The following is a 26,602-nucleotide window of genomic DNA, read 5'->3' as shown; positions in this document are numbered from 1 at the left end:
GCTGTGGGAGGGGGGGTCCCTGGGGGCTCCCCGCAGTCCCCGCCCCATGAGCCTCCCACCTCCCGTGGCGCCGCCGCAGGGGCCGGAGCGCGAGGGGTCCAGCGCGCCCGTGGCGCCCTCTGCCGGCACCCTTCCTTCTCTGCGCCCACCCTGGCCTTCGGGCGGCGGGACACCCACCCACCTGGCCCGCCACCGTCGCCGACGCCGACGCCGACGCCAACGCCGCCGGCCACAGCTCCAGCCACAGGCCCTGGGCCGGGCCGGGCCCGCCCGGGACCCTGAACGGCCGCGCTGGGCGCCAGGCCCAAGCAGCAGCATCCCGAGCCACGAACGACAGGCCCTGAGCCTTCAGGAGCAGACTCTCACTGGGGCGCAGAGCCACCTATGAACCGACTGGCAAATAAGCCAGCAGTGATGCCTGGGGTGCCCTCGGGAGGGGTCGAGGCTCCCTATGTCCCCCCAGGGAGCAACCATTAGCAGGAAGAGGAGTTAGGGGTGGTGGTGTGTGGAGAGGCTGCGCAAAGGGCCTGTGGCAGGGCAAGGGGGTAGGGGCTGCCAGGAGACCTGTGGTTTTCATTGGAGAATGGAGGGGTGGGGAAGGAGGGCTGGGGATACAGAGGATACCACCAGCCCCCCCCACTCTACCATGGCCACCCCCACCCACCTGCACCCCCTCCCTCCAGGCATCATTTTCATAAAGGTGGGGGCTGCCAGGAGACCTGTGGTTTTCATTGGAGAATGGAGGGGTGGGGAAGGAGGGCCGGGGCTACAGAACACAATGCCCCCCCCCCTATACACACACACTACTTTACCGTGGGGCCATGGTTGCCCCACCATCTTCCCCCCTCTCCCGGCTTCATTTTCAAGGTCCCCGTCCTGGTCCATGAGCTGCCAGCTCCAAGTCGAGCCTCCCTCCAGCCGCCCAGATTCTTCCCGGGACACAGAGGCCTGGGACACAGGTGGAGGCAGGTGTGGTCTTTATTTGGGCTGAAGCCTTGTGGATGAGTGCTCACCTGAAGACCCACCCCCACTCCCTGTGGGCGTTGACAGCTTCCCCTTCCCCCCACAGCCGCACGGGGCTGCTGCAGTCCCTGCTGGCTCCTTGTCTTCCATCTGAGTCAGTGGAGGGGTGGGGGGGCACTGAGCGGCAGCTGGAACCCCTCCTCTTCCCCAGAGGCTGGCTGCTTGGCTCCTGCCAGGAGAGGCCCCCGTTAGTGGGAGGTTGGTTGTCTTTGCAGGGCTGTGTGGATCTCTGGTCCCCTCAGGGCTGAGGATGCGCCCCTCAACCAGCGTTAGGGTGGCTTCCGGGTCTCCTTCCGCAGCAGGGAGCTGGCTGCGGCCAGCGCGCCACCTTGCACAAACCGCACAAAGTTGTCTCCGGCCAATGGTCCCACAGCGTACAGCCCCTCCTGGTGGGTGCTCTGGTAGGTGAAGGGGTCCACATGGATAGGGTTCCTCTTGGCGCTGAGCGGCTGGCTGGGGTCCACGGTGAGGTGGGTGCCTCCCCCAGGGAGGAAGGAGAGGTCCGGGTAGGAGCCGATAAGCACCAGCACCAGGGACACGCCGAAGGCCTTCTGGCCGCCCCTGGGATCTTGGAAGACGGCCTGACAATCCTCTTTGAGCAGGAGCAGCTGGTGTTCAGGAAGGCTGAGGTAGCCCTCATAGGGGCCAGGGGACAGGAAGGACTGGTCCCGCATCATCTGGTGCACCTTGTGGTACTCGGGGTAGAGCATCTTGGGCAGCTGGTTGAACACCAGGCCGGGGTCGTCCACGGGCCGCCGGAAGGCGTGGATCACGGGCACGTTGCAGTGGCGGGCATACAACACCGCGTCAGCTGCAGACAGCCCCGCGCCCATGATGAGGACGGGTTCTGAGGCTGGGGTCACTGTGCCTGCTCGCATGGCTGCCTCCAGGGCCGCCAGCTCGTGGTGGACGAAGGGCAGGCTCTCCCCGGGGACGCCCAGGCGGGCCGGGCTGTCGTACGTGCCGGTAGCCAGCACCACATTGCGGGCGCGCAGGACAAAAGGCTGTGGGCTCTGGTCCTGTGCGTTCTGCAGGAAGCCGCTCACCTGGAAGAGGGGCCCGGGATCCTGGGCCCCAGAGTCCTGGGGCTCCAGTGCCTCCCACTCCACGGCCGTGACCACAGCGCCAGACACGAAGTTGTGCTCCAACCCCTTCTTGGTCACATAGTCTCTGTAGTAGTGGGCGATGTCCCCCGCTGTGGCCCGGCTGTTTCGGAGCCCTCTGAAAAGTATGGGGGGTAGGTGGTCAGAGAGCCATTGGGGGTAGAGGGGACAGGCTGGGTGGAGATGCCCAGGTGGGCTGACCTTGGGGCTGGGGGGGATGGGTTTGAAGCTCTGGAAGGCCTTCATCTACTCTTCTGCCTCAGGAGGGACAATGGAGGGCGGGGTGCAGAGCTCAGACCCCACTAAACCAATCCCACCCACTGCCCACCTTGGCGACAGTTCTGACCCTGGAGGACACAGCAGCTTGCCCTTCAGAGCCACGGAGGCTGTCCATCTTTGAGAGCAGCCAGCCTCCTCTTTCTCCTGCCCAGCGGCTGGTGGGTCTGAACCTCTCATCTTGCAATGAGCAGCTCCAACATGGACTCCCCCCACCCCCCACCCCCCACTAGGGTTCCTCCAGAACCCGATGCGCGGGCACAAATCCTGGCTGTGCTGGGGGTTAGCTGTGTGGTCTGAGATGCTCAGTTTCTTCACTGGTACAGTTATGGTGACGGCGGTCGTGGGAGTTTTGTGCCATGAGCTGACCGAGAGGATCCCGGGAGCTGATGCCCCGTGAGCAAGTGCTAGAAGTGGACTCCGGCAGGCAATGCCGCTGCTGTTCTGCTAAAACGTTTCCAGAACATTCCCTGGAGACCGTAGCTCTACTTCCGCAGCGTTCAGAAGCTGGCAGGACAAGAGGGGCTACCTCTGGGGAGCAGGTGGGGGTGTGGCCCGAAGGAGATAGGGGTCTACTGGAGAAAACCTGCCTGCCTGTGCATACGCGCAGTGTGTGGTTTTTCCCTGTGCCAATCATACGTTCTCCTTGTAACGGCTTTTCTACAAAGAGCCCTGGTGGCACAGCGGGTTATGCGCTGGGTTAAGAAGCCACGTTCCCCTGGGAGAGCTGGGGATGGGGCCGGCTGCTTCAGGGAAGATGCTAGCCTCGGAGAAACCCAGTGTGGGCAGTCTTGCTTGGTCTGATGGGGTCTCGGCGAGCCGGAATTGACTCTAGTGCACTTGGTTGGGCTGGTGGGTTAAAGGAGCAGATGCCACTTAGCAGAGTGGCCAGCCCACAGATCACAGCAGTGGGCATTTGATTACTACCACCCGCCCTTCCAGGGGTCATGCCGGCAGGGCCAGTGTGGGTCCCTGCAGCCTTGTCGGCTTTGGCGGAACCCCACTTCCTCCCGGTACAGCTTTAGGCGTGTCACTGAAGCCAGCGGGAGACATGGTGAAGGGTGAACCCGTGCAATGGAAGATTGTTCGGGACAAGCTGACACATGTGCCACAACTGCTGCAGACTTGGGGCTCAGAGACCACTCCAGCTTCCCCCTACCCCAAACTCTGCCAGTCCACAGCTGGCCCTTGAACTCTGGGAATGATGTTGTTGCTGTGGGACTGGTGGTGTGGTTATGGGTCAGGCTGCTTAAGACAAGGCCAGCCGTTTGAAACCACCAGTTGCTCCGAGGGAGAAAGATGGGGCCTTTCTCCTCCTGCACAGAGTTACCGTCTCGGGAACAACCAGAGGCATTTCTGGCCTATCGTACAGGGTCTCTGCGAGTTGGCATTGACTCGATGGCAGTGAGTTTGGCTTTAGGTTTGGTTGTCTCAGTCGAGACCGACAGTCCCTGCAGCTCCCTGGACAGTTCCACCCTGTCCTCCAGGGTGGCTGTGAGTTGGAACCAACTCGATGGCAGTGTGTGGTCTCGGTGACACCGGAGCACCAGGCCCAGCGCATGGTGAGAACGTGCCGACCACGTGATGCAGAGGAACTGCTTGACTGCCCTGGGGATCATGAAGCACCCGGGCAAAAGGATGGTTACAAGCCTTCTGGAGTCACGGTGCGAAATGCTTATGGTGTCCCCAGGAAAATGCATAAGGGGGAGCGGAAAAGAAATGGGCACGACTGAAATAGATGCAGCCGCCTCGCTGTCTGCCACAGGCCAGTGCTTCCTGGGTCCAGTCAGGGTCCTCAGTTAAACCACAGCTATAAGATGTAGGTATACCAGAACCATAAGTGGAACTGGGGAAATGACCCTGTCGGAGACTTAACCTCCCTCAGAGAAGGGGAGGGCAGCATGTGGGTTGCTTAGCAACCAAACCTCATGCCTGCCGGCGGCGTGGGAAACAGTGGTGGTCAGCTCAGAGGGCAGTCACCCTGACACTTTTGATGGGGCTTCCAGGCGGTTGCTCTGCACCATCCTGACCATCATCAGGCTCCTGGACAGGTATATTATCCCTCTCCTGAGGCACCCCTCCCCGGGACCTCGGCCCACAAATCTCCCGTTCCTCTGAGGGTTCCACATTGCCCACATTTGACAAACCCGCGTCTGTTCCGATTTCCCTGTTCAAAGTCCTGGTCTGCTGGCATCGTGCTACCCAGGCCCGTCTGTCTCTGCCCTGGGATGAGCAGGCCTCGCCTTCCTTTGGGCAGAAACACCCGCAGTCTTTTGTCCAGGGGTTGGGTGTCCCATGTGGTCCTGTATGGAGCTGGAAGGCAGGCAGGGAGAAATGCCCCCAAATGGACGAGGTTGGGTATAAGTGTGGGGCTCCCCGGTGCCTGTTTCCACTTTTCATTCATACACATTATGGTTTGGGTGCATTTTATTTTATATTTTTAAAGGATGTGCACCCTCTTCCCAGCAGAGTAGGAGGGGAAGAGGATGCCCCAGGCCAGGCTCTGAATAGTGGGCGGGGCAAGGAGCCCTGGGGTCCTCTGACCTGAGGTGTTTGGGACTGTCAGGCAGGGTGGAGTGAGCACTGGACACAGGGCGTCCTGGGGCCAGTTGGACACTTCTGTGTACCATCCTGGGTCCTGCCCTGCCTGGACCTCTGCTTCCCGCTCAGGAGGATGAGGAGGGCAGGCCAGGGGACGCTCGGGTTGGGAGGGGCTTACCTCCGCTTTTTCCGCATCCAGTCCTTGACCTGCAGGTCTGGGAGACCCATCCACTGGCCCTGGCTCAAGGTCACCATGGAGCCGTCAATAGACTGCGTGGAAGAGAAAGCCCTGGCTCCAGACATCTGCTGCCCACCAGCAGATGGCAGGGGAGGGAAGGGACAGGTGGGCAGAGGGCTTGAATAGGCATAGAGGTGGCCCAGTCCCCACTGCCCTGTTCCCCACTCACATGCCAGGCGCCCCCTGGCAGGTTCCGGCCCAGGACCACGTGGGGGACAGTCCGTTCCTTCTCATGTTTCCAGGTGAGGACAGATTCCACGTCTCCCCCGAAGTCTGTGTCTGGCCGCAAGAGTGCGTCGAAGAGCAGGGCCACGGGGCTCTCACAGCGGCCCTCCAGGCCTTCAGACAGGTAGTCCAGGTCCTGGAAGATGGGGAGTGAGGAGGAGGGGCAGAGGTCTGAGGGGGCAGAAGTCACACAAGGGTGCGTGTGTGTGTGTGTGTGTGTGTGTGTGTGTGTGTGGTGGCGGCTGTATGTGTGCACTCATTTGGGGTCTCTCAGGAACTTAAGGATTCCAGGCCAGGTGGGAGGGGTAGGAGGGGGCAGGGTGCCCATCGAAGGGGACAAAGGGGACCAGGAGTGGCTTTCTGGCAGGCAAGGGGCCTGGGAGTCCATTCCTGGGCTTTCCTTCCTTCCTTGGAAAGGGGCATGGACTGATATGCCAAGGCAAGCTTCTTGGACTTTCCTGGCTTTCTGTCCGAGAGCTGAGCAGCGTGGGAAGGGGGCAAGGGCAGCCTGGGCACCTCCAGTTCGTGGGTGCTCCATTATGAATTAGGCTGTAGGTGCTGCCTGTTTGGAAACCGAGTTTCCCTCGACCCTCACATTCAGTTACACGACCCAGTGTGGGGTCAAGAAGCACAGTTTGAGCAGCTTTGGCCTAGAGCCTTACCTATATATTGCTGGTGGTCTTCATGGAGGGGGGGGAGGTGGCTGCTGTAAGGTGTTAGGCAGCATCCCTGGCCAGTAGTAACACCCCTTCCCCCCACCCATCTGTGACAACCTAACTGTCCCCAGATGTTGCTGAATGTCCCCGGGGCATGAACTTTTATCTTACTGAGCACTGTTCCCTGCCCCACCCCAACCCCCTTCAGCCATTGTCTTCTGATACTGGAGGACCCCGGGGCACAGAGAGGTTAAGCAACCTGCCCATGGTCACACAGCCGGCAAGCAGGACAGCAAGGCTTCACACTGGGGCAGAGGGGCGGTGAGACACGTTGAGGGGGCAGTGGAAGGGGGACCCAAGAGGACCCCACTTTCTCTCACAATTTAATTTCTCTGGCTGACTCTGCCGTGGCCTGTCATCTTCTGTGAGTTTGTCTTATTTTCTGCAAATGCATTCTCCTTCCCCAGCACTCTTTTCCCACCCCACCCCGGGGAAGCTGGGATAGTCTCCCGAGGTGGGCAGACCTACCTGGTCCATGATGGAGACCCCCGGTGTCTCCATGAGCTTCCTCTGCAGCAGGGGATGTGGGTGGACAGCGTCCGACTTCACATAGGGGATGTTGCCCGACAGCAGGTAGGATAAGCAGATCCCCGAGGGGCCATTGCCTGAGGGGAGAGGGCAGGGGTCAGTCTAGTGGCTGGCAGGCAGGTGGCAGGTGTAGGCAAAACAGATCACTCTGCCCAGGCTCAGGTGTGGGCCTGACTCTTCGTAAGAATTACCGGAATGATTTAATTCATTGAGGCTTTAGCCTATGCTAGGAACCTTTGAGGTATCGTGGGTGTGCAGTGGGCTGCCATGCACATGGTTGGCAGTTCGAAACCACCAGCAACTCTGCAGGAGAAAGACTGGTCTTTCCACTTGAGTGAACAGTTAGGAATCAGCCCTGACTTGATGGCAGTGAGTGAGAAGTTTTAGCCTCTACTGGAGGCTGTGCTTGCCACTGCCACAAAACACAGTCAGGAAGGATGGTTGGGCACTTCCTAGAGGCAGTGGATGACAAGTACTGGTAGTAGTAGCTAGGGAGCCCTGGTGGCACCGAGGGTTAGGTTTTAGGCTGTGAACCACAGGGCCAGTAGTCCAACACTGCTGCTGGCTGCGATGGGCCCCAGAAGGCCTGTCATTCTCTTAGCCGAGAACAGAGACCAGGTAGATCGAGACAGCCTAAGTTTACCTCCTGTAAGCGCTTGCAGAAGGAAACCAGCCAGGCAGCGGAAACGGTGTTAGATAGGTGCTGAGTGACTTTCATAATTAAAAATGACAAGCTGTCAGATGGCCGTGGGGTCCCAGGTCCCAATGGAGCACTGAAGGGCCTGCACCACCTCACTGCTTACCCCTAATTGCTTCAGCCAGAGAATTGCTACCCTTTCCTCTGCCGTGTGGGGAAGCTGCCACAGAGAGGTTGAGTAACTTGCCCAGGGTCACACAGCTGGGAGGCATCAAACCCAGACAGAGGGGACCCGAGAATGCAGTGGGAAGTCTGAGATCACTGAGAACTGATCCCTACCCCGACCCCGCAGGTTCAGGCAGAAACAAGCCAGGTCCTAGATTCCAGTTTCAAGGTGTCTGGGTGGCTGAGCCTTGGGGCCTAGGGGCTCAGGAGGGGCGGCCCACCCCTAACTCCATCCTGCTGCCGGTCAATGGCAATTCTTGGGTGATTGATGAGCTCCAAGATCCTGACAGCTCCTCAGGTCTTACCTGCCTTTTCCCTCCTTGTCTTGTGCTGATAAGAGGGAAGGTCAGTACTCGACATATAGCCACCCTTAGATTTCATTTGTTAAAAACCAGAATGTAACAGCCCCTCGCCCCACAGGGTAAACATTCCATGTAAGCTGCCGTTCCACCTTGGGGAGGAGGCTAACTAACTAGGTCATTAGGTAGTCAGACACAAAACATCACCCCAATTTAGATAAACAGGGGTGCCTGAGGCTTCATGGGACTGTGGTCAAATGGTCCCTGGAGAAATGTACGTGTACATAATTTCCTAAGGATCACTGAAAATCCTGGATTCCTAGAGCATCAACTGTATCCTGGGATCATTATAAAGACTGGCTAATCTCTCCCTGTAATCATTGTAAACAAACAAACAAACAACACAACCCATTTCTTTTATATTCACTTGAGGGGATCAGGACTGGGCTCAGAAATAGCTCGGAAGAGACACCTGGCTGGTTTCTATCTGCAAACGCGTACAGGAATAAACTTAAGACTGTCCCAAATCCACCCGGTCCTTGCTTTCGACTCACAGCGTGACAGGCTCTCCTGGCCCCTTGCACGACCCAGAGTATTATCCACACATTCACTGCCACGAGGGTGAACCCCCATGGACTGCCCGCGCTCAGTGGATGATGCCTTCCCAAACTGGCCAACCAGCACCTGCCGTGACACGAGGGACGCCCCGCAAAAGAAGAAAATGAATCTCCTTCGTCTGCTTTCACCCAAGGGACAAGAAACTCCAAACAGAAAGAAGGGGAAGTTCTGGGCCTGACAGGCCCAGCCCAAGGCGAACACGAAGCTCTTCGTCACCAGCTGATCTCTGTGCCCTGCATTGGACTGTCTTTGAGACAGCCTGATGCATTTGATCTTTTGATCTACACTTTGGGAGACATTCGTGGCCACTTCCTGTGGGTCCACCTTCTACCTGTGTCGGGGAGGGGGGAGAGGGAAGGCTCTGCTCCCCACCCCCATTTCTGCATGCCCCGGAGGGCAGGAGTCACGGCTACTTGCTTGTGTCCCCTTGGTGGATGAGCTCTGAGAAGGCGCCTTGGAGCTGATGTTATTCTGGGACCTGTGCTCATGAGGATGCCATGGCCATTCCCTGGCTCCCTCCTTGCACTAGCTGTGTCTCCCTGGGTAAGCCCCAGCCCCTTGGTTTCCTCATCTGTAAAATGGGGACAGCTGTCGCCCAGCTGTCTTTCTTTGCAGGCAATGTGTGTGTGACATTGCAGCGCCAAAACCTTTGGCCACTGTACTCTGAGCTTAGGAGCAGACCCGCCCTCTGCCCTCGCGGCTCAGACTCCTGTTCTTAACTCATGGGTTCTCCAGCGTAAAATGGGACGATAGTTTGTAAATTGCTAAGCAGGGCACTGCCACCTGGTATACGCTCAGTGGTTAAATTAAAGACCCAGGTGTAAAAGATTTATTAAATTAAAAAAAATTAAAGACCCAGGTGTGAAGGGAAGCCAGGCCTGGCCCGGCCAGCCCCGCTCTTCACCACAGACACCTGTGGGCTTCCTCATGCACAGGGTCAGTCCACCCCAGCCTTCAGCACTTCACTTACCAATGATGGCAACCGGGAGGGGTTCCGAGCTGCCACTGCCAAGGGGCTCCTTCCGCAAGGAGTTCATGGCTGTGTCTGGTGGGGGGGTCAGTGCTGGCAGCAGATCTGGAGACAGAGACCAGGCTTGGGTGTGACTCCCTGGTGGAACCAGGGTGAGTCCAATCCCCCCACCTCCACAGCCCCCGCTGGGGGACTGCTGACCCCTCAAACCTTCTCCAAACAGTGCCCAGACCCCAGTTAAGCAGTCACCCCACCCCCGCCCAGCATGTCCCTCCCTGCCCCCAGCCCAGTCACCTGGGCAGCTCTCAGCCCTTGAGCCTCCCTGGCAAGAGCCACACCCACAGTTCATTACCTCTCTTCCCCAGGCCCTGCCCTGTTCCCCCCACCATCCAGAGTGGCCTATGGACTTTGGAGCCGTAACCAGGTCTGGCTGCTGGGTGGGGATGACCTCCAGGCACTCCTGCATGCCTGGGCAAGGGGGCATGGGTGGGGGGGCATGGCGGGAGCATCTGTTTCCTCATCTGCAACGTGGGAAGAGTGGGTCTGACTCCCGGGGCAATACCCAGGCCCCTGGGTAAGAAGGGCCAGTACCACAGGAACTGGAAGCTGGTGTCCCGGGTTATGGGTAAAACCTGTTGTGAGGTGGAGCACCAGCGCTCCCCGCTAGCCACCGGCCCAAATCACTTAAAGGGACCCAAACAAGGCTCTGGGGGGCTGCGGGGGCAGCTTGGGGACCTGGGCTTGTCACAGGGTCAGGGTGGCAGGAGCCCACCCAGAGCCTGTGGCCAGGGCCCCGGCCTACAGATTTCCTCCAGAGAAGGTGGGACCTGCATTTGATGGGACCTCTCTGACTTGGGAAAGAGTGGGGGATTGATTCATATTTGGCGGGGGCGGTGGGGTGGGGTGGATTCTCAGACACTGTGTCGGACCCGAGACACCCATGCAATCAGCCACCCACTGCCGTAGAGTCGATGGCGACCCATAGCAGTCCTACAGGACACGGGAACGGCCCTGTGGGTTTGTGAGGCCAACTTTTCACGGGAGCAGACAGCCTCATCTTTCTCCCAAGGAGCAGCTCATGGTTTGGAAACGCTGACCCTGAAGTTAGTAGCCTCATGCTTGGCACCCCGCACCACCAGGGCCCCCGCTGATGAGAGCAGAGAAGCAGAAACCCCAGGTCCACTGCTGGCCAGGTTCCCAAGTCCCACAAGGGGCGGGCTGATGACCGACCTCGCAGAGTGGTAGTAGTGTACCATTGGTGAGTCCGCTCAGGGACACACAGTGGTTCCCTGGGTGATCTCCTACTTGCAAGTGAGGAAACAAATGGAGGCTTGAGGTGAAGGCACCCAGACACTCTCTTAGATGTTCTCAGGTGCCTTGTGAACAAACCCCCTCACCTGCCCAGGTCTACCCTGCATTCCCAGGGTCGCCCTCTCCCCCTCTGGTGGGAGGGTTTGGGGTGACATCATCACTCCCAGTGATAGTAACAGTTAGTGGGGGCGGAGAGCAGGTATTGGCTTTTTGCCAATCCTCTCTGGTGCTATGTGCATGTCACCTCGCGGTGATGATTTCACCAGGCTGTTGAAAGTCCTGGTACAAGCCCTCCCAAATCCCTGGGGGTCAGACACTCAGTTTGGTCCCAGCACTGGGACTAGCCGACACTCCCCTCCCAGACAGTACTGGGCAGGGAATGAAAGTTCCCGGTTCTCCTGCACCCCTTTTGGCTAAGGGGCCACTGATTCTTGCTGTTGCTGCTCGGGAACACCAGAAGTAGGCTACACCCGGGATCCTCTCTGACTGCTGCCTACCTGTGGCCTCCTATGGAGAAGGCACCTCTTCCCAGCTCACAGGCAGGGCTACTGAGTCTCCATTGTGCTCACAGCCATGCACAGAGTCTGGACACCATCTACCCCCAAATCCCACCAATGTGCCCAGCCTACCCTGGACACACCTCCCTGTCCCCCGGCCTGTGTGTTCTCCCAGGGGTCCAGACTGCTGGCCATCTTACCCTCTGTGGGAGCAGCCTGGACTCCAAGTCCCCTGGATGCCACAGTCATGAGATCCCTGTCCGGGGCTGACCTTGTGGTCAGTTTCCTGGACAGGAAGGCTGCTGAGAGGCCCTGGCCCCCGGAGCCCTGGCCACCTGCAGCGACACGCTGCAAATACATGCATAGAAGTGACCGAAAGCCGAAGTCCCTGGTTCTTCTTCACACCTCCAGCTGGTGAAGTGGGAACCCCACCCCACCCCCGTTTTTAAGACTCTACTCTGGATAGTCACCTCCCGTGCAGCCGCCAGGGTGGCTGAGAAAAGTTAAAAGAGTAGCGACAGTTTGGGGTTCACCTCCACAGCGAGGCATCGAAGGATGGGACATGATGTTTTCCCGAGGGGTCATGAGAGCTTAAAAGAATGGGACTGTCCGCCTGCACCCGCCATTCTAGCTGAGTCCTGCACGGGCCCTCGGCCCTGGACAGCAGTCCTGCCAGGCGGGAGGAGAAAGCCCAGCAGAGAAGGCGTGAGCACAAATCCTACCACCGCCCCATGCCAGTCTCCCCCTTCGCCCCCTCCCTCCAGGCGACCCCCAAGTCTATACCCCTAACCCTATTATGGGAAACCCGGCCTGGGGGCGCGGGTAGCAGGAGGCGGTTCGTAGGACCCAGCCGGCTCCGAAAACCAGAGCGGCTCCGCCCCCCCCTCCCCCGCAGCCCGGAGCGCGGTCACGTGGCCAGGCGGTCACCAGGGCCGACCTGGTGGGTGGGCAGCTGGGCGCTTGGCGGCAGGCCCAGCCGGGAACCGGGCGGCAGGGCTGGGGGCGCCCTGGGGTCCCGCCGACCGGGTCCCCACTGGCCGTCTGGCTGGGGCCGCGACCGCGACCGCGACCGCGACCCCAGGCCCGGCCTGGCCGTTCCACTCACCTGCGGGCGGGCAGCGGCTGGAGGGGCCGGCGAGCCAGCCGGCCAGGTTCCTGGGGGCGGGGGGTCGCGGCACCTGTAGGTCTCGGGAAGTCGCCCGTCGCCCGTGGAGACCCGCGAGGCAGTGAGCGGCTACGGGGAAGCGGGTCTATTTCACCGGGCGGCAGCGGGCGGGGCTGGCCTGGCCCCTTCATCAGGGTGACTCAGCAGGTCGTGAATGAATGAACGTGCCAGGGGCGGGGGCGGCGCGCTGCCAACCCGTGGCCTCTGAGAGCCCTGGGCCCCGCTGGGGGCTCCCCCCACCCCCAGCCTGCCAGCTGGCACAGCGCCCACTGGCTGGGCCACTGGGCAAGCTGCTCATGGCTAAGCTTGCGTCCCGAGAGCAACGGGATGGAGCGACAACCTCTGCCACCTGCAGCCGCTTCACCGCCATCACCGCAAACCTCCTGGGGGGCAGTGTAGAATAGTGAGTGAGTGGTGGGCACTATCTGAAGTCAGTTACAGGCAGGTCTTTGTGTTCCCCCACCCCTGCCCCCTCCAAATCGAGTCAGTGCCAACTCAGCTCAGCGAGCCTATCCTGCCCCTGCGCGTTCCTGAGACTGGGACTGTTCATAGGAACACAGAGCACCAACCTCCACAGCAGCAGCTGGTGGTTTCCAACTCATGGCCTCTGGGATTGTAGCCCACTGTGCCACCAGGACTCGGAGCCTATTAGCTGCAAACTGTTTGCATTGTTTATGCTACTACCCGCCCCGCCCCGCCCCCTCCTCTCCCTCTCCCAGGCCTGGGGCATCCTTGCTCTGACTCTTCTGCCTGTGTTGGTGGGGGGTGGACACCCACGCTGGCACTAGGATACAGCAGGCAAGGAGGCGCTCTCCTGGGGCCTCCACCCCCAATTTTTAAAAGTGCCAGAAAACCCTTAGTAATTAACAAGATGAAAAAAATTTAAAATTAACAAGATGAAAATGTTCACACGATTTGTTTGGAAATCAAAATGGATGTTACAAAAACAAAAAACACGCTGGACGAAATAGGAAACTTGAGAATAAAGACCAAAGGAGAAATCGTGAACCACCATATTCTGCACATCAGAGGAGTTTCACATTCATCAGATGTTTTTTTTTAAAGGCACACGAACATATCCTGCTTCCTGACTACTGGCCTGGTTGGGACCCCCCCAACTCTGTCCCCCACGCCACTGTTGCGCCTGAGACCAGTCCCTCAGCCTTCTCGCCCTGGTGGGTCCCTGTGGCTGAAGGGGACACGGGGTGGGGCCTGTCCTGGCAGCACAGGAAGCGGAGGCTTCCTTTCTGTTCAGGTCATGTGCCTCAGATTTGCTCGGCCCCTTCCAGGCTGGATGAGCTCAGCAAGACACGCTTCCCTCCCAGCCTCAGCTTTCCCCGTGTGAAAATGGGCATGCAGAATCCTCTTCCTGGGGTGGGCAGGGGAGTATGCATAATGCAGCCAGTGGCAGAGGGGTGCAGAGGACCCCTACTGCTCTGGGACCCTGGTGGAGACCCAGGTGTCCTCTGTGGCCTTGCAGGCTGTCCTCTGCCAATGCTTCCTGATATTCCAGGAGCCCAGCAGAGGTCACGACCTGACGCTGGCCTGAGCCCGGCACTCTGGTATACACCTCTTGCTTACACTCCATCTTCCCCTAGTAGCTGCCTCACTTCCCGTACTTGAAAAGTGCTGCACCTGCCACTCCCCCGTTCTCAGATGTGCACACTGAGGTGGAGAGAAAGGTGCTCAGGGTCAGAGGCAGAGGGCTGGGGCAGTGGGGAGAGGGCTTCTCCTGGCCTATCCTTGTCCTCCCTCCTCCCGGCCCCCCACAGTCCCTGCCACATTTTGAAAAGCTGCCAAGAGGACCGTGGTGGCCGGTGGACTTTCTTCCCTTATTTACCAACCACATGATGGTCAGAAATAGAATGTGTTTAGTTGTTTCTGGAAAGCTCTACACCAAGATAAAGTGGGAAGGAGGGGCAGGTTGGCTCTCTGCAGGCTGTCCCTTTTGGGGGGGCTCCTGATCTGGGGTGCCACCTGACACTGTCCCACCTTCCCACCTGCCTGGCCCACAAGTGGCTCCTGAGCAGAAAATTCCAAACTGAGGTTGAGATGTGCCGGTGGCATGATGGAAAGGTTTACGGAAATAAAAATACGAGTGACTCTGAATCTGAGATACAGCACCACATCTTTAGTCTAAGCATGTCCCCTGCAATGGTTTTAGTGTGAGTGAAGCCATGCTTGTAGGATCCCTCGTGGCGTAGTGGCTATGCGCTGGGCTGACATCTGTACATTTGGAGGTTCGAAACCACCAGTGGCTCCAAGGCAGAGATGGGTCAACTCCCATACAAAGTTAGTGACTCAGAAACTCGCAGGGGCAGTTCTACCTTGTCCTCCAGGTTGGCTTCGTGGCAGTGAGTTTGTTTTGGAGAAGGCCAGCGGAAAAAGCAGAAGACCCTCAAGGATACGGATGGACTCAGTGGCTGCAACCAGGGGCGCCAGCCGGCCGCCGGCACTGCAAGGATGGGGATGGTCGAGGTGGAGTTGCTGGAAGGAGAGATAAGCAGGGAAACATACTCAGAGTAACTGGGGGGGAGGGGGGGCGCGGGTCCAGTGGCTGAGTGTGGTCGAGTTGGTCCTGACTCACAGCAGCTCGATGTACGACAAGAATGAAGCACCGCCCAGTCCCGCGCTGTCCACACCATGGGGGTCACAGTACAGCCATTGTTTGTTTTGCTCTTGCTGGTGTGGCTGCAGTGGCAGCTTCACAAATTTCCCTGGCCTCTTTCTCAATAATCTTCACACCGGATGGCTTCATCTATCTTGACATACTGGGCAGCCCCAATCAATGGCCTACATGAAGCAATTGACTTTTCCTGTAACGCCACGACTTTTCATTGGGGGTGGGATGAAGGACAAACACCTACTCTGGGTCTGAGCAGACCCATGCAGTTCAAAACCCGTGTGGTTCAAGGGGGGTCATTGGATTTCTCTGAAAACAAGTCTGGATCTGAAATTTCCAGCCTCTCTTGGGTCAGGCAGGCTCCCTGTCCATGTGACACACACAGGGCATTTGGAAGGGCTTGTTATTTATTGGGACCAGGGAAATGACCTGATGGGATTTGTTTTCATTGTGTCTTTCCTACCTGGGTAATAAGGTGTCTGGGAAATGTCCTGGATTCTGTGAGCCCAAGAAGGCATTTATTTTGGTGGACCTCAGCCTTTGTTTTAGGAGCCCTGGTGGTGCAGGGGTTACCTGCTAACTGCAAAGTCGGCGGTTCGAAACCACCAGCTGCTCTCCTGGAGAAAGATGGGACCTTTCTACTCCCCCTAAAGAGTTACTTATGGTCTGGGAAATCCACAGGCGCAGGTCTACCTAGTCCTATGAGTTGTCACTGACTCCATAGTAGTGAGTTTCATTTTGAGTTTTACTCCCCAGCAGGGGCTCAGAGAGGGTGCTCTGGGGCCTGAGGCCACACAGCGCCAGAATCAGGACTAAAGTCTCACAAACAAAGGGTTGTCTCCTTCCCATCCCAGGGTGCAAAGGCAAGGTTGTCCAAGTTTCCTATGCCCCGGTGGGCAGCTGGAAGACCTTGCCCATCAGCACAGCTGCCCTCCTCTGCCAGGGCCAGCCAGGAAGCCACAGCAAGGGCATCCTATTCTCCACGTGAGTCCACAGAGGCATGGGCCCTGGTCAGAGGTGCGACCCTTTTCTCCCCACATCCTGCCAGCACGTGATACAACAGCCAATATTTGCCCAGAGCCTCTCTGTGTGCCGAGCCCGGTTGTCTGCATGATCTCATCGATTATCCCCTTGGCCCTGAGAGATGGGCAAATATGCCCAGCAACAGGTCTAGTTTACCAATGATGAAACTGGGCCACTGATGGGTTTCCTTGAGGCCACCAGAAGCAGAGGCGGGTGGGCGATGCTCAGAAGTCTGTCTGTGGGGCACAAAGCCTCAGCAGGGCCACCAGGGCCTGGCCAGGTCATCCTGGGGGTCCAGAGCCACTGCCATTAAAGCTGGAGAGGGCACAGGGACACGTGGAAAGAACCAGCAGCCACATCCCACGACACTCCCCCACCCAACCCCACCAAATTCCCCACTCTTTTTCTTAAAACGCCCTGCCTGAGTTGATTGGGACTCATGGGGACTGTGGGACACAGCAGCATTGCTACGCTGAGTTTCCAAGCCTATAGTCTTCCCTGGAGGATAGCCAGGCCTTTTCTCCTTGGAGCAGCTCATGGGTTCAGAAAGCTGGCTTTTTGCTCCACGGCGGAGTATGTATCCACTGCAACTCCAGGGCTCCTTTTCCTTAAAAACCCAGAGGGAGCAGGAGGTTGTCTTTGTGGACAATGCTGTGTGCTGAGTCACCTTGACGTCCCGAGACATCGTTTTGCACCCTGCTTTGGTGACGAGCGACTGGAGTCTTAAAATCTCCTGAGCAGCCATCTAAGGTGCAACTAATGAAGATGAGGACTATCAAAGGCACGTGGAAGCGATTTGTTCAATGGACCAGTAATAGACACTCGAACATGGGACCCCACAACCCTGAGAACCAGAAAAGCAGATGGTTCTAGGTTTCCACCACCAGCTGCTCGGAGAGGGATCCCATAAGCAGATCCTGGATCCAGTGGGAGATGTGGAACAAAACTCAAAATCTTCAAAGAGCCCAAGTTTGCTGGCCAGACAGAGACCAAGGCTATGGCCCTCAGTCCCCTTTCAGGCCTGGAAATGGACTCACCCCATGACTGGTTTTCAGCCAATCAACAGGCAGGTTTATAAGTGGGGGGTGTCCATTCCTTGAGTCATCAAAAGGCAGCAAGGACTCAAGGCCAAAGGGCAGAGAGTAGGGAAGGAAGGAGGAATGGAGACCAGAACCACAGGGCAGAGGTGCGGGACGTGCTGGTCACATGGAGACATTGAGATCAGTGACAGCAACTAAGATGTGCCTGGACTGTTGGCTGGAAAACGGCTTTCCTCTGGAAACCTTCATCCAGTTTACAAGAAGCCAAGAAACTAAATCTAGGGGGAAGGTGCCGGCAGGAGAGTGGATGACCAGCCCCACTGTTAGGGTGGTATTGTGGATGATGAGTTGGTCTGCTCAGTGCAGGGTCAACTGTTCGAACCCACCAGCTTGCTCCGTGGGTGAACGGTGAGGCTGTATGCTCCCCTAAAGACTGATAGCCTCAGAAACCCACGTGGTTGGTTTCCTCTGCCCTGTAGGGTCACTCTGAATCAAAATTGAGCTGGTGGCAGTATTTGGAGCATCAGGGTGGGCAGGGGTCCTGTCCAGGGTGTGTAAAGGGCTCTGCTGTGGCCACCCCAGCAACCAGGGATGAACCGTGGTGTCTTTGTGGATGCCTGTCCTCAATGCTTCAGCGGACAGAGGCGGCCTTGGAAACCCCATGGGGCAGCTCCGCTGTGCCTTCCGGAGGCTGCTATTGGCTGGGATGGACTTGGTGAACATGGGCTTGCATTTGGTTTTGATCTTTTGGGGCGCAGACCCCTACGTCTGCAGCCACTGGGTGGGTTTGCTGGGGCCTTCAGGGCTCTGCCAGCTGGGCGCCTGTCTCGGTATAACTAGTGTCTGCTATAGGAACAGGCTCTGGAAGCAGTTCATTGGCACGAGGGCCCGTCTGCTCCCTTCACTGACGGAATGGACGTAGCGAGAGTGTTGCCCAGGGCCTGAAGCCCTGCAACCCATCTCTGAGCCTCCATCCCCCAGCTTAGGGGGCAGGACTAGTCAGACCTGCTCCCCTCAGCCCCCCAGGGCCCGTGGGGGGTCCTTAGTCCACGGTGGGCATCCTGCAGCCTGACTGTGGGCCCGGCCATGCAGGTTCTCACAATGGGACAGGACACTGCTGGGTCCTCGCGCCCACCCTGGGCTTTCCCTGTTCACTGCCACACCTTGCTTCCTGGTCCATCTTAGCCTGTAAGTTCTGGAGAAGTCTGCCCAGCATCACAGTTGCATGTCAGCCTCTGCAAGCAGATAGACAGACAAACGAACGCGTGGTGTGTGCACATGCATCGGCTGTATGTGAACCTGGAAGGGAGAGTTCTCCCATGCAGTCACCACAGCCGCCTCCATCTCCTCCAGGCTGGTGTCGTGTGTGTGTGTGCTAGGCTTATATTCTGTGTGAGTGTGTGTGTGAGCGTGAATGTGTGCTCCAAGTTTGTATTGTTTGTGTGAATGTGTGTGCTCCAGGCTTGTATTCTGTGTATGAGTGTGTGTGTGTGAATGTGTGCTCCAGGCTTGTATTCTCTCTCTGTGTGAGTGTATGCTCCATGTTTGTATTGTGTGTGTGAATGTGTACATGCATCAGGCTTGTATTGTGTGTGTGATCTCCATGCTTGTATTGTATGTATGAATGTGAGTGTGAACATGTGTGTGTGCTTCAGGCTTGTGAGTGTGAACGTGTGTGTAAATGTGAGTGTGTGATGTGTGTGTTCCAGGCTCATATTCTGTGTGTATGCATATGAATGTGTATCTGTGTATGTGTGCTCCAGGCTTGTATTGTGTGAATGTATGTGTGTGTTTGAATTTATAATGTGAGTGTCTGTGCATGCGCTCCAGGCCTGTGTGAATGTGAGCATGTGAGTATATGTGTGACTGTATTGTGTATCTGTGCTTGTGCTCTAGGCCTGTACATGTGAATGTAAGCATGAGTATATGTGTGAATGTAGAGTGTGTGTGAGTGTCTGTGTATGCGCTCCAGGCCTGTACATGAGAATGTGAGCATGTGAGTACGTGTGTGAATGTAGTGTGTGTGTGTGTGTGTCTGTGCTTGTGCTCCAGGCCTGTACATGTGAATGTAAGCATGAGTATGTGTGTGAATGTAGTGGGTGTATGTGCATGTACTCCAGGCCTGTCTGTGTGAATGTGAGCTTGTGAGTATGTGTGTGAATGTAGTGTGTGGATGTGTGAGTTTCTGTGCATGTGCTCTAGGCCTGTCTGTGTGAACGTGAGCGTGTGGGCCAGACCCTGCTGTCAGGGACGTTAGCATGCCTCTCCCTACTACCCAGATCCCTGTGCTCCACCCTGCCTCCAAGCCCCTAAGGCTCCTGTGTGTCCTGCACTGTCTCTTTGCAGCCAGCAGTGAGGCCTGCAGGCTCCAAGCTGTGGGCTGTCCACAGCCTCCTTCGGCCCTTGTCCTTACCAGCCAGCGTCTGTACCCCAGGCCTGGTGCAGAGCAGCTGCCTCATTTCCCCTGACCACTGCCCCGTGGCGTATTCTGACTCATAATGAGCAACAACAAAGCAGGCTTCCCCAGAGACCTGCCACCTTGTCATCTTTCAGAATCAGTCTGCCTTCCGTGTCCTGCAGAATGGTTAGTGTGTTCAAACCACCGATCTCGGGGGGAGCGGCTCCGTGCATCACCCACGGAGCACCAGGCCTCCTCGCGGCCCCACTCAAAAGCAAACTCACGGCCATTGAGCTGTTGCTGCCTCATGGCGACCCTATCGGACAGAGCAGAACTGGCCCGTGGGTTTCGAGACTGGAACAGTAAGGAGAGTACCTTTTCTCCCTTGGAGCAGCTGGTGGTTTTGAACTGCCCATGGTATGGCTCTCAGTCCAAAGCGGAACCACCACACACACCATCAGGGCGCCTGTGACTTGGCCCCGGAGCAGCTGAAAAAACAAAGCCCTGTTTGCCTTCCCTATCATCTCTCAGGTCCACAACCTCCCAGGACCTTGCCTGTGTGGACAGTCGGGGTCAGGGCCTCGGCAGCCTAGTTTAGGGTCATGGGCCAGGGGCAGGTTGGGGAGAGGTACCTGATGGCACTTGCCAGGCTTCTCTGCAGGCTAGCATCTCACCAGCACTTGACTTGCTGACCTCCTGCAGGCCCAGATCACGGGCTGGGGCTCCTGAGGTCTGTCTGCAGATGACCCCACAGGGCTCCTCACGCTGCCCCCTCCCCAACTCTTCCTAACCTTACCAGGAGGATGGCAAACCTGCCTCCCCCATCCCATCCTGTTGCCCTACTGGGACCCCCCTCCCTCTGCTCTGCCCCCCTTCCCTGTCCCAAACAGCAGCGAGAGCTTCCATGTTCCTGCTGTGCCCTGGAGACCCTGTAAGCTGGCAGTGTGCTGGGCTGCTAGCGAAAGGTTAAGGGTTTGAGTCCACTCAGAGGTGCCTCTGAAGAGAAGCCTGGAGATCCTGCAGAGCCCATCCCAGATCACGGCCTGCTATGGTGCCTGGGGTCTCCCCGAGCTAGTCACAGCACAGGCGCTAGTGAAGCCAAAAGACAGCAGCAGCGAGTGGGGCTTTGCTGAGAATTATGGGGGTTGGCTAAGAACCTTAGTGATGCTGCGGGTCAGACGTCAGGACTCTCACCTGTAGGTTTCTGGGCGGTTCAGACTCACCCAACCACTCCTCCTGAGAAAGTTGAGGTATCTGTTCCCATTAAGATGGGGGTGGGGGAGCGGGGACGGAGAACCAGGAAGAGAATGCATGCATGCAAAGTCTCCACGCTCGCATTTAAAGAGTCGGGGAGGCAGACTGGTGGAGGAGGAAGGCCTTCAGATTCGTGAGCTGGCGATGGATCCCAGTCACATTCTTCTGACTCAAAATCGTCCCCACAGTCTCCCCCGTAATAGCGCTACTCTTAGGATGCTTCTTACAAGCAAGCACACGACTGCTTACGATATGCTTGAAGGTTGTCTGCCGGAGAGAGCAACCAGACCCTCTTGTCTGTCCCACACCCTAACTACAGCCAGCTCCCTCCTGAGGAGGATCATAGATTGCTGCCCTGGAGAAGAGCTCAGGGCCACCGAAGGTCAAGCCAGCGAAGGGACCACCAAGGCTAAGCACCATCATAAGTCTAGCACCTGTCTTCCTGTCACGTGTGGGCTCTGAGCACCTCCTTTTCCTGCTACGGAGGTGTATGGCGTGGTTTGCTTGCCTGGCGACTATATAAGCCTGAGAATGCACTCACGTGCTCTCTCTGGTTCCAGACTCCATGGAAGAGGTGGGCCCTTGCATGCTTTGTCTGATTCAGTCTCTTTCACTGACCCTTCAATGACATAACCGCCCCTTGGGACCCATTTGCTTGTGGAGGCTGGTCCCCCACACGATGAAAGCCTGGGCAACCCCCAGGGGAAGCTCTACTCTGTCCTATGGGGTGGCTGTGAGTCAGAGTTGACTTCACAACACAGGACATCAGGGAGAGTCACATGGAGTCCCCCTGGAGAGGTGGCACTTGAGCTGGCATGGGACTGGGGATGTGGGCAGGGTGGTGTTTGCGGAGATTGGAAACAGATTCAACACTGCTCTTCTCCCACGTCGCTGTACTTATGCACCACGCCTAGCAGGCAGGTGGACACAGACAGTGGACTGGCCTGTTTACCATCCCTCTGGGGAGAAAGGAGTCACCCCAGAAGCAGGGTGAGAGAATCCCATGGCCCCTAAGCTGCCAGCAGACCTTGTGTGAGATCCTTGTCTCAGGTGGGAGAGATAGCAGAGGCCGCGACACCCAGACCGTGAAGCAGAGGGGCCCATTGGGCTAGGCAGAGGCCAAGTGACCACGTGGCTGAGAGGCTGAGGATCAGAGAGAGAGGTGCCTGCCACTAGCACGTCTGAGAACTGCTGTGGGCACACGCACACACACACAACTACCACACTACTTTATAGCCTGTTCAACACACTGCTGTCAGCATCAATTCTGACTCATAGCGATCCAAGGTAGGGTTCCCAAGGCTGTATATCTTCACAGGAGCAGGAGCCTCGTCTTTCCCCCATGAGGAGGCTCATGACTTTGAACACCAACCTTGCAGTTTGCAGTCCTACACTTAGCTGACTTTTGTCAGCTGGTAGCTTCCTGAATAAACGATAATTGCGAGAGTTGTCCAAGTTCTGACTTTTGAATGAATGGATGAACTCAGCAGAATGAATGAACCCAGAGGAGGAACAGAGAGCGGTGGGAGGGCTGGTTGATGTCTGAATAGGGTGGAGAGGGGTGGAGGTTGGAGGCATGTCTGACCTCTGTCCTGTGGCACTGGCCTTGGGCTGGTGCGGTATTGAATTCTCCTCCTTCCTGCCAACACCATGGTCGGATGCGGGTCCTGGGCTATATCCTCGCAGGCAGAGCAATAGTTCAGACAGAAACTCTGGGTCCCATTGATTTGTTTTGTTGGAGACACTGTAGGGAAGAGGTGGGAGGACCCCCTGGACCTGGCATGGAGCCTTGGAGCCAAGCTTAGGCTCCCAATGGGGAGCACTAGGCTGGGGGCTTTGAGCTGGGGAATTCATGACTGAGCAAGGAGACATCAGAGGCTGTACCGGCCGTTCAGAGAGAACTTGCGCTAGGATGCTGGCCGTGCAAGTAGAGAAGATGGAAGGATGGATGGAGCCTTGGCCCATTTGGAGCTAGCCATCTACTGGACTTGACGATGGATCAAAATCAGAGCCTGCTCAGGAGAGTCAGCAGTCAATGCAGAAGTCTCAATGTGCAGTGCCTACCAATTCCCATGGTGTAAACATTTCCGCTAGGTTGATGGATTCCACCTGATGAATAGTGTTGGGAAGAGATGCACCCCATTGGCTTTCAGTGGTCCCAGTTGACTCCCACCACCGCTGAGGTTCATGGGAGTGAGGAATGCCCACCACAATGGGGCATTGGAGAGAGCAATCAGTATGGGATCCAGAGTTGTGTCTTGTCCACGTGGAGTCGGGGTGCTTGCAGACCCGTGACCTGTTTATGAGCTCAGATCTCCCTCTAACCTGTGAACCCCGACTCTTGCCCCTGTGGGCACCTAGAAGGGCCACGGGGTGTGTCTTCACTGAACTGGTGATGAGCCCCGGGCCTCAGGGCAGCCTCTGTGAGGATCTTCCGAGGCAGGCTGTCTGGGCCCCCACGAGCTCAGGGCGAGGTGGCAGGGTGGCTCTGGGGCCAGAAGAGGCTAGCAACACAAGCTGTGATGTATTACACCTGCTACCAGACGCCATTACACTGACTACCAGATGCGCGGTTGAATGAGTCTTCCCAGCATCCTCAGAGGCAGGTCCTGTTGTTGGCAACACTGAGATAAGCACGTGGAAGGGTGGCCAGAGCAGTGCTGCACACGTGGACGGAGACCCCCGCAGTCTCGTTTATCTTGTTCCTCCAGTTTCATCCCCAAAGCCGGCACAGGGCCTTCTTGGCGACTTCCCGCGATTGCCCAGGGTGGAGACCTAACTACCTGAGTTGCGACCAAGCTCCCCTGGGTTGTGGCGGTTGCTTTGGTTGGTGGTCGTCGTCCTCACCTTCCTTGTGGCCGCCACCACCTTACACAGCATCACCAGTATCTCCATCACCGCTGTGACCCTCTTCACCCTCCTGAGTGTCCCCATGGTCATCTTCAACATTGCTGTCACCATCATATTCATCTCCACCATCATCATCCCCATCGTCTGTCTTCACTATCACTGCCATCTTCCTCGCACCACCACCATCTCCATCACTGTTACTTCATCTTCATTTTATGGTCGTCTTCATCACCTCCACCATTCTCCATCATCTTCCTCACTACGACACCCTCTTCACCATCATTGGAGCTTACACACACACACACACACACACACACACACACACACACACACACTCCCACTGTCATCTTCACCATCGTCACCTTCATCACCAGATGAGGGCACAACCAGGATTGGGCCCTTCCCTGCAGCGGGAGATCAAATGATTCTTGGTCATTTTACAGGGAGGGGAGCCGCTGGAGCATCGCTCCAGGCAGGCACCACTGTGAGGGGCCGCAGAGCAAGGAGGGTGTTGGGTCTTTATTGGTGAGATTCATGCCTCGCTGATGGGCTATGTCGGAGCAGGACCTGACAGGCCCTGGGCTGCTTACGTCAATTTCTCACTCTCCGTGTTGGGCAGTCTGCCATCTGACCCTGCATGGCGCCTGGCAGCGGGCACTGTCAGGTCTGGACAGGGCCCTTGGAGGCTGGAGGTGGAAGGTGCAGCCTGGCTGGGGTGCTGAGGTATCTGCTGTAGGGGGAGGGGCCCCCTGCCATCCTCGTCTCAGCTGACCTGCAGCACAGGTGGAGGTGGTTGGGTGCTGGAATCGATCGGAGGCACTGGAGGTGAACCTCCTCCAGCTGGGCCTGGCTTCATCATCATCATTGATGATGGGCCTGTGCCTCTGGCCAGAGAGGTCTCTGAACCTCGCTTGGGGACACCGACGCCTTCTCCACTTGATCAGGGCAGTGGTCCCCAGTCTAGGGCAGGGCCCTGTCTCTTCGCCTCTTGTGCGTCCCTCCCGCTGAGATTGGTGGTCCATGGCGGCTGGACTCTTGCCCTGAATCCTGGGCACGAGCGGTCTGTGCTCAGAGGGAGCTGTCACAAGACACGACTAGTCCCAGGTAGAGCAGCGTCCCTCAAGCTACGGGCAAGATGTTCACTTGCCCCACACACCAGGAACATGCCCTGGGAGCGAGGCCCCTGCTGCTTTCTTCCTGGAGTGGCCACGGCCCCTGGGGAGGGGTCTCAACACCCTTACCCTTCACTGATTCTCTGCCATCAAGTTGACCTGTAGGGCAGAGTAGAACTACCCCTTTGGGTTCCCCAGGCTGTAAATCAGCCTCAATGTTCTCCATAGGAGCGGCAGGTGGGTTTGAACTGCAGACCTTGAGGTTAGCAGTCCAACACTGACCCAACAGCATCTCCAGGGCTCCTTCCTTCACTCACTGCCATGGAGTCAATGCTGGCTCAGTGTTAGGTAGCAAGAAGTGGGGACAGGGGTTGTCCATCTGCATGCTTGAAGGCCCCCTACATGAGGTTGGAAGAGAATCAGGTGAGCCCTGAGCCAGCCACAGACTTACTGGGCACGTGTCAAGTCAAGCCCGAGCCAGGTGAGCAGCACACCTGGGCTTAATTCAGTCAACAGGGTCAACCAATACCTTCCACCATGCCTTCCAGCCAGAGGCCTCAAATACATTGACCGCAAGACCTCCTGCCCATTTCCCCCCTTCTTCACCCTTCCACTCCTGTCCTGTGCCTGCTCAGCAGTGGTCGCCCTGGCCTCAGGTTGCCACGTGTGGGTGTGCCCATGTGCCACCAGGTTGCCCCTGTTCAGTGATTATCAAACCCAAAACTTCTGTCCTTTATGAAATCCGCTTGGATCATAAACCAGGCTTTGGTGTGAATACTTGCTCCTGCAAAGCCAAAAACCGAGGTACTTTCCACCAGAGAAACCTAACAACAGCGCCCCATGCGGGTGCGTGCGACGCTGACTGCTGACGGGAGTAGAAAGCCGTTTTTTTCCCACATAGCTGCTGGGGGTTTGGAACTGCCGACCAGACGGATTGCAACCCAATTTGGAACGACTACCTCCCTAGGGCTCCACACCCTTCACTGACAGCCACCAGAAGGTTCCACACCAGCAGTGAGCTAGGGGAGGGCACTGGCACAGACCTGGTGCTGAAGGAGGAAGAGGCTGTCATCGAGGAATGCATGGAGTGGTGGGCTGGAGTAGCCTGGAGTGCATGCAGCAGTACCTCGGAGAGGGGGCCAGGTGAGAACCAAGCTGGGGAAACTGAGAGGAGGGGTCTGTGCTGCACCCGAGGGTCCAGGAGTGGGGTGCTGGCTTTAGGGCTGGCTGGCCAGGAATCCGGCTCAGGTCTGCCTCCTCAGGGCCAGGGGAGGTCTGGGGGGAATGCCGACGGGATTTCAGGAAAGGATACAGGTCAAGGCCACTTCCTGTTCCCTGGGAGGAGGGGAGGAGCTGGTTCCAGGAGGGGGCAGGGCTGGCAGCGAGGATGTCCTGTAGGGTTGGAGGGAAGGTGAGGAATTGCACCAACCCTCCCGACCCCAAAAAGGCATTTCTGCCTCCCACACCATCACACCCCTGCCCTTGGGGAAGTGGTTCTCAACCATCTTAATGCCTTTAATACAGTTTTAATACCCTTCACACAGTTCATGTTGTAGTGACCCCACAACCATAAAAGTATTTTCATTGCTACTCCACCACTGTCGTGCTACTGGACCTATCCTCAGGGGTTGGGACTGGGACTGGGCTTTTTATCCCCAGCTACACACCAGGTGTTCTGCCCACAGGGGCTGTTCCACCCTGTCCGATAGGTCGCGGTGAGGCGGTGAGTTTGGCAGAGTTGGGTTGGTTTGGAGATATATTCAGGAGGGCAGGCCCGGTGGCATAGTGTTTATGGGCTGGGCCGCTCACCGCAAGGTGGGCAGTTTGAAATCACCTGCCGCTTCTGCAGGCGAGAGACGAGGCTGTCTAGTTCCATAGAGAGTTACAGTCTCAGAAACCCTCAGGGGCAGTTCTGCCCGGGCCCAGAGTA

The 26,602-nt window shown here is 57.4% G+C and overlaps 1 protein-coding gene across 2 annotated transcripts; it reads right to left on the bottom strand.

The window, feature by feature from the left end:
* Nucleotides 1–960: 960 nt before the first annotated feature.
* Nucleotides 961–12,490, bottom strand: OSGIN1 (oxidative stress induced growth inhibitor 1). 2 transcript variants are annotated; one of them, XM_075537257.1, is made up of 6 exons: nucleotides 12,313–12,490; nucleotides 9,400–9,504; nucleotides 6,591–6,727; nucleotides 5,351–5,542; nucleotides 5,122–5,213; nucleotides 961–2,244 (listed from the first exon to the last, which is right to left on the bottom strand). In XM_075537257.1, the coding sequence occupies exons 2-6, from the start codon at nucleotides 9,464–9,466 to the stop codon at nucleotides 1,293–1,295; spliced, it is 1,440 nt and encodes a 479-aa protein (XP_075393372.1). In that variant the 5' UTR covers nucleotides 9,467–9,504; nucleotides 12,313–12,490; the 3' UTR covers nucleotides 961–1,292. The 2 variants fall into 2 exon arrangements, with proteins under 2 accessions (XP_075393372.1, XP_075393373.1); XM_075537258.1 differs by lacking the exons at nucleotides 5,122–5,213; nucleotides 5,351–5,542; nucleotides 6,591–6,727; nucleotides 9,400–9,504; nucleotides 12,313–12,490 and adding an exon at nucleotides 4,550–5,088.
* Nucleotides 12,491–26,602: the final 14,112 nt, after the last annotated feature.

Source organism: Tenrec ecaudatus, chromosome 18, assembly GCF_050624435.1.
Source record: "Tenrec ecaudatus isolate mTenEca1 chromosome 18, mTenEca1.hap1, whole genome shotgun sequence".
Lineage (NCBI taxonomy): Eukaryota > Metazoa > Chordata > Mammalia > Afrosoricida > Tenrecidae > Tenrec > Tenrec ecaudatus.
The sequence above is the reverse complement of the archived record's forward strand: the minus strand, read 5'-3'. Positions and strand labels throughout refer to the sequence as shown.

What these genes read in the sequence shown, in the direction of transcription:
- OSGIN1 (XM_075537257.1), bottom strand. Translation starts at nt 9,466, where the DNA reads ATGAACTCCTTGCGGAAGGAGCCCCTTGGCAGTGGCAGCTCGGAACCC. An exon ending in CCTCCCGGTTGCCATCATTG is followed by an intron (nt 6,728 to 9,399) that starts GTAAGTGAAGTG and finishes CTCTCCCCTCAG; the next exon opens with GCAATGGCCCCTCGGGGATC. An exon ending in TGCCAGGGGGCGCCTGGCAT is followed by an intron (nt 5,214 to 5,350) that starts GTGAGTGGGGAA and finishes TCTTCCACGCAG; the next exon opens with TCTATTGACGGCTCCATGGT.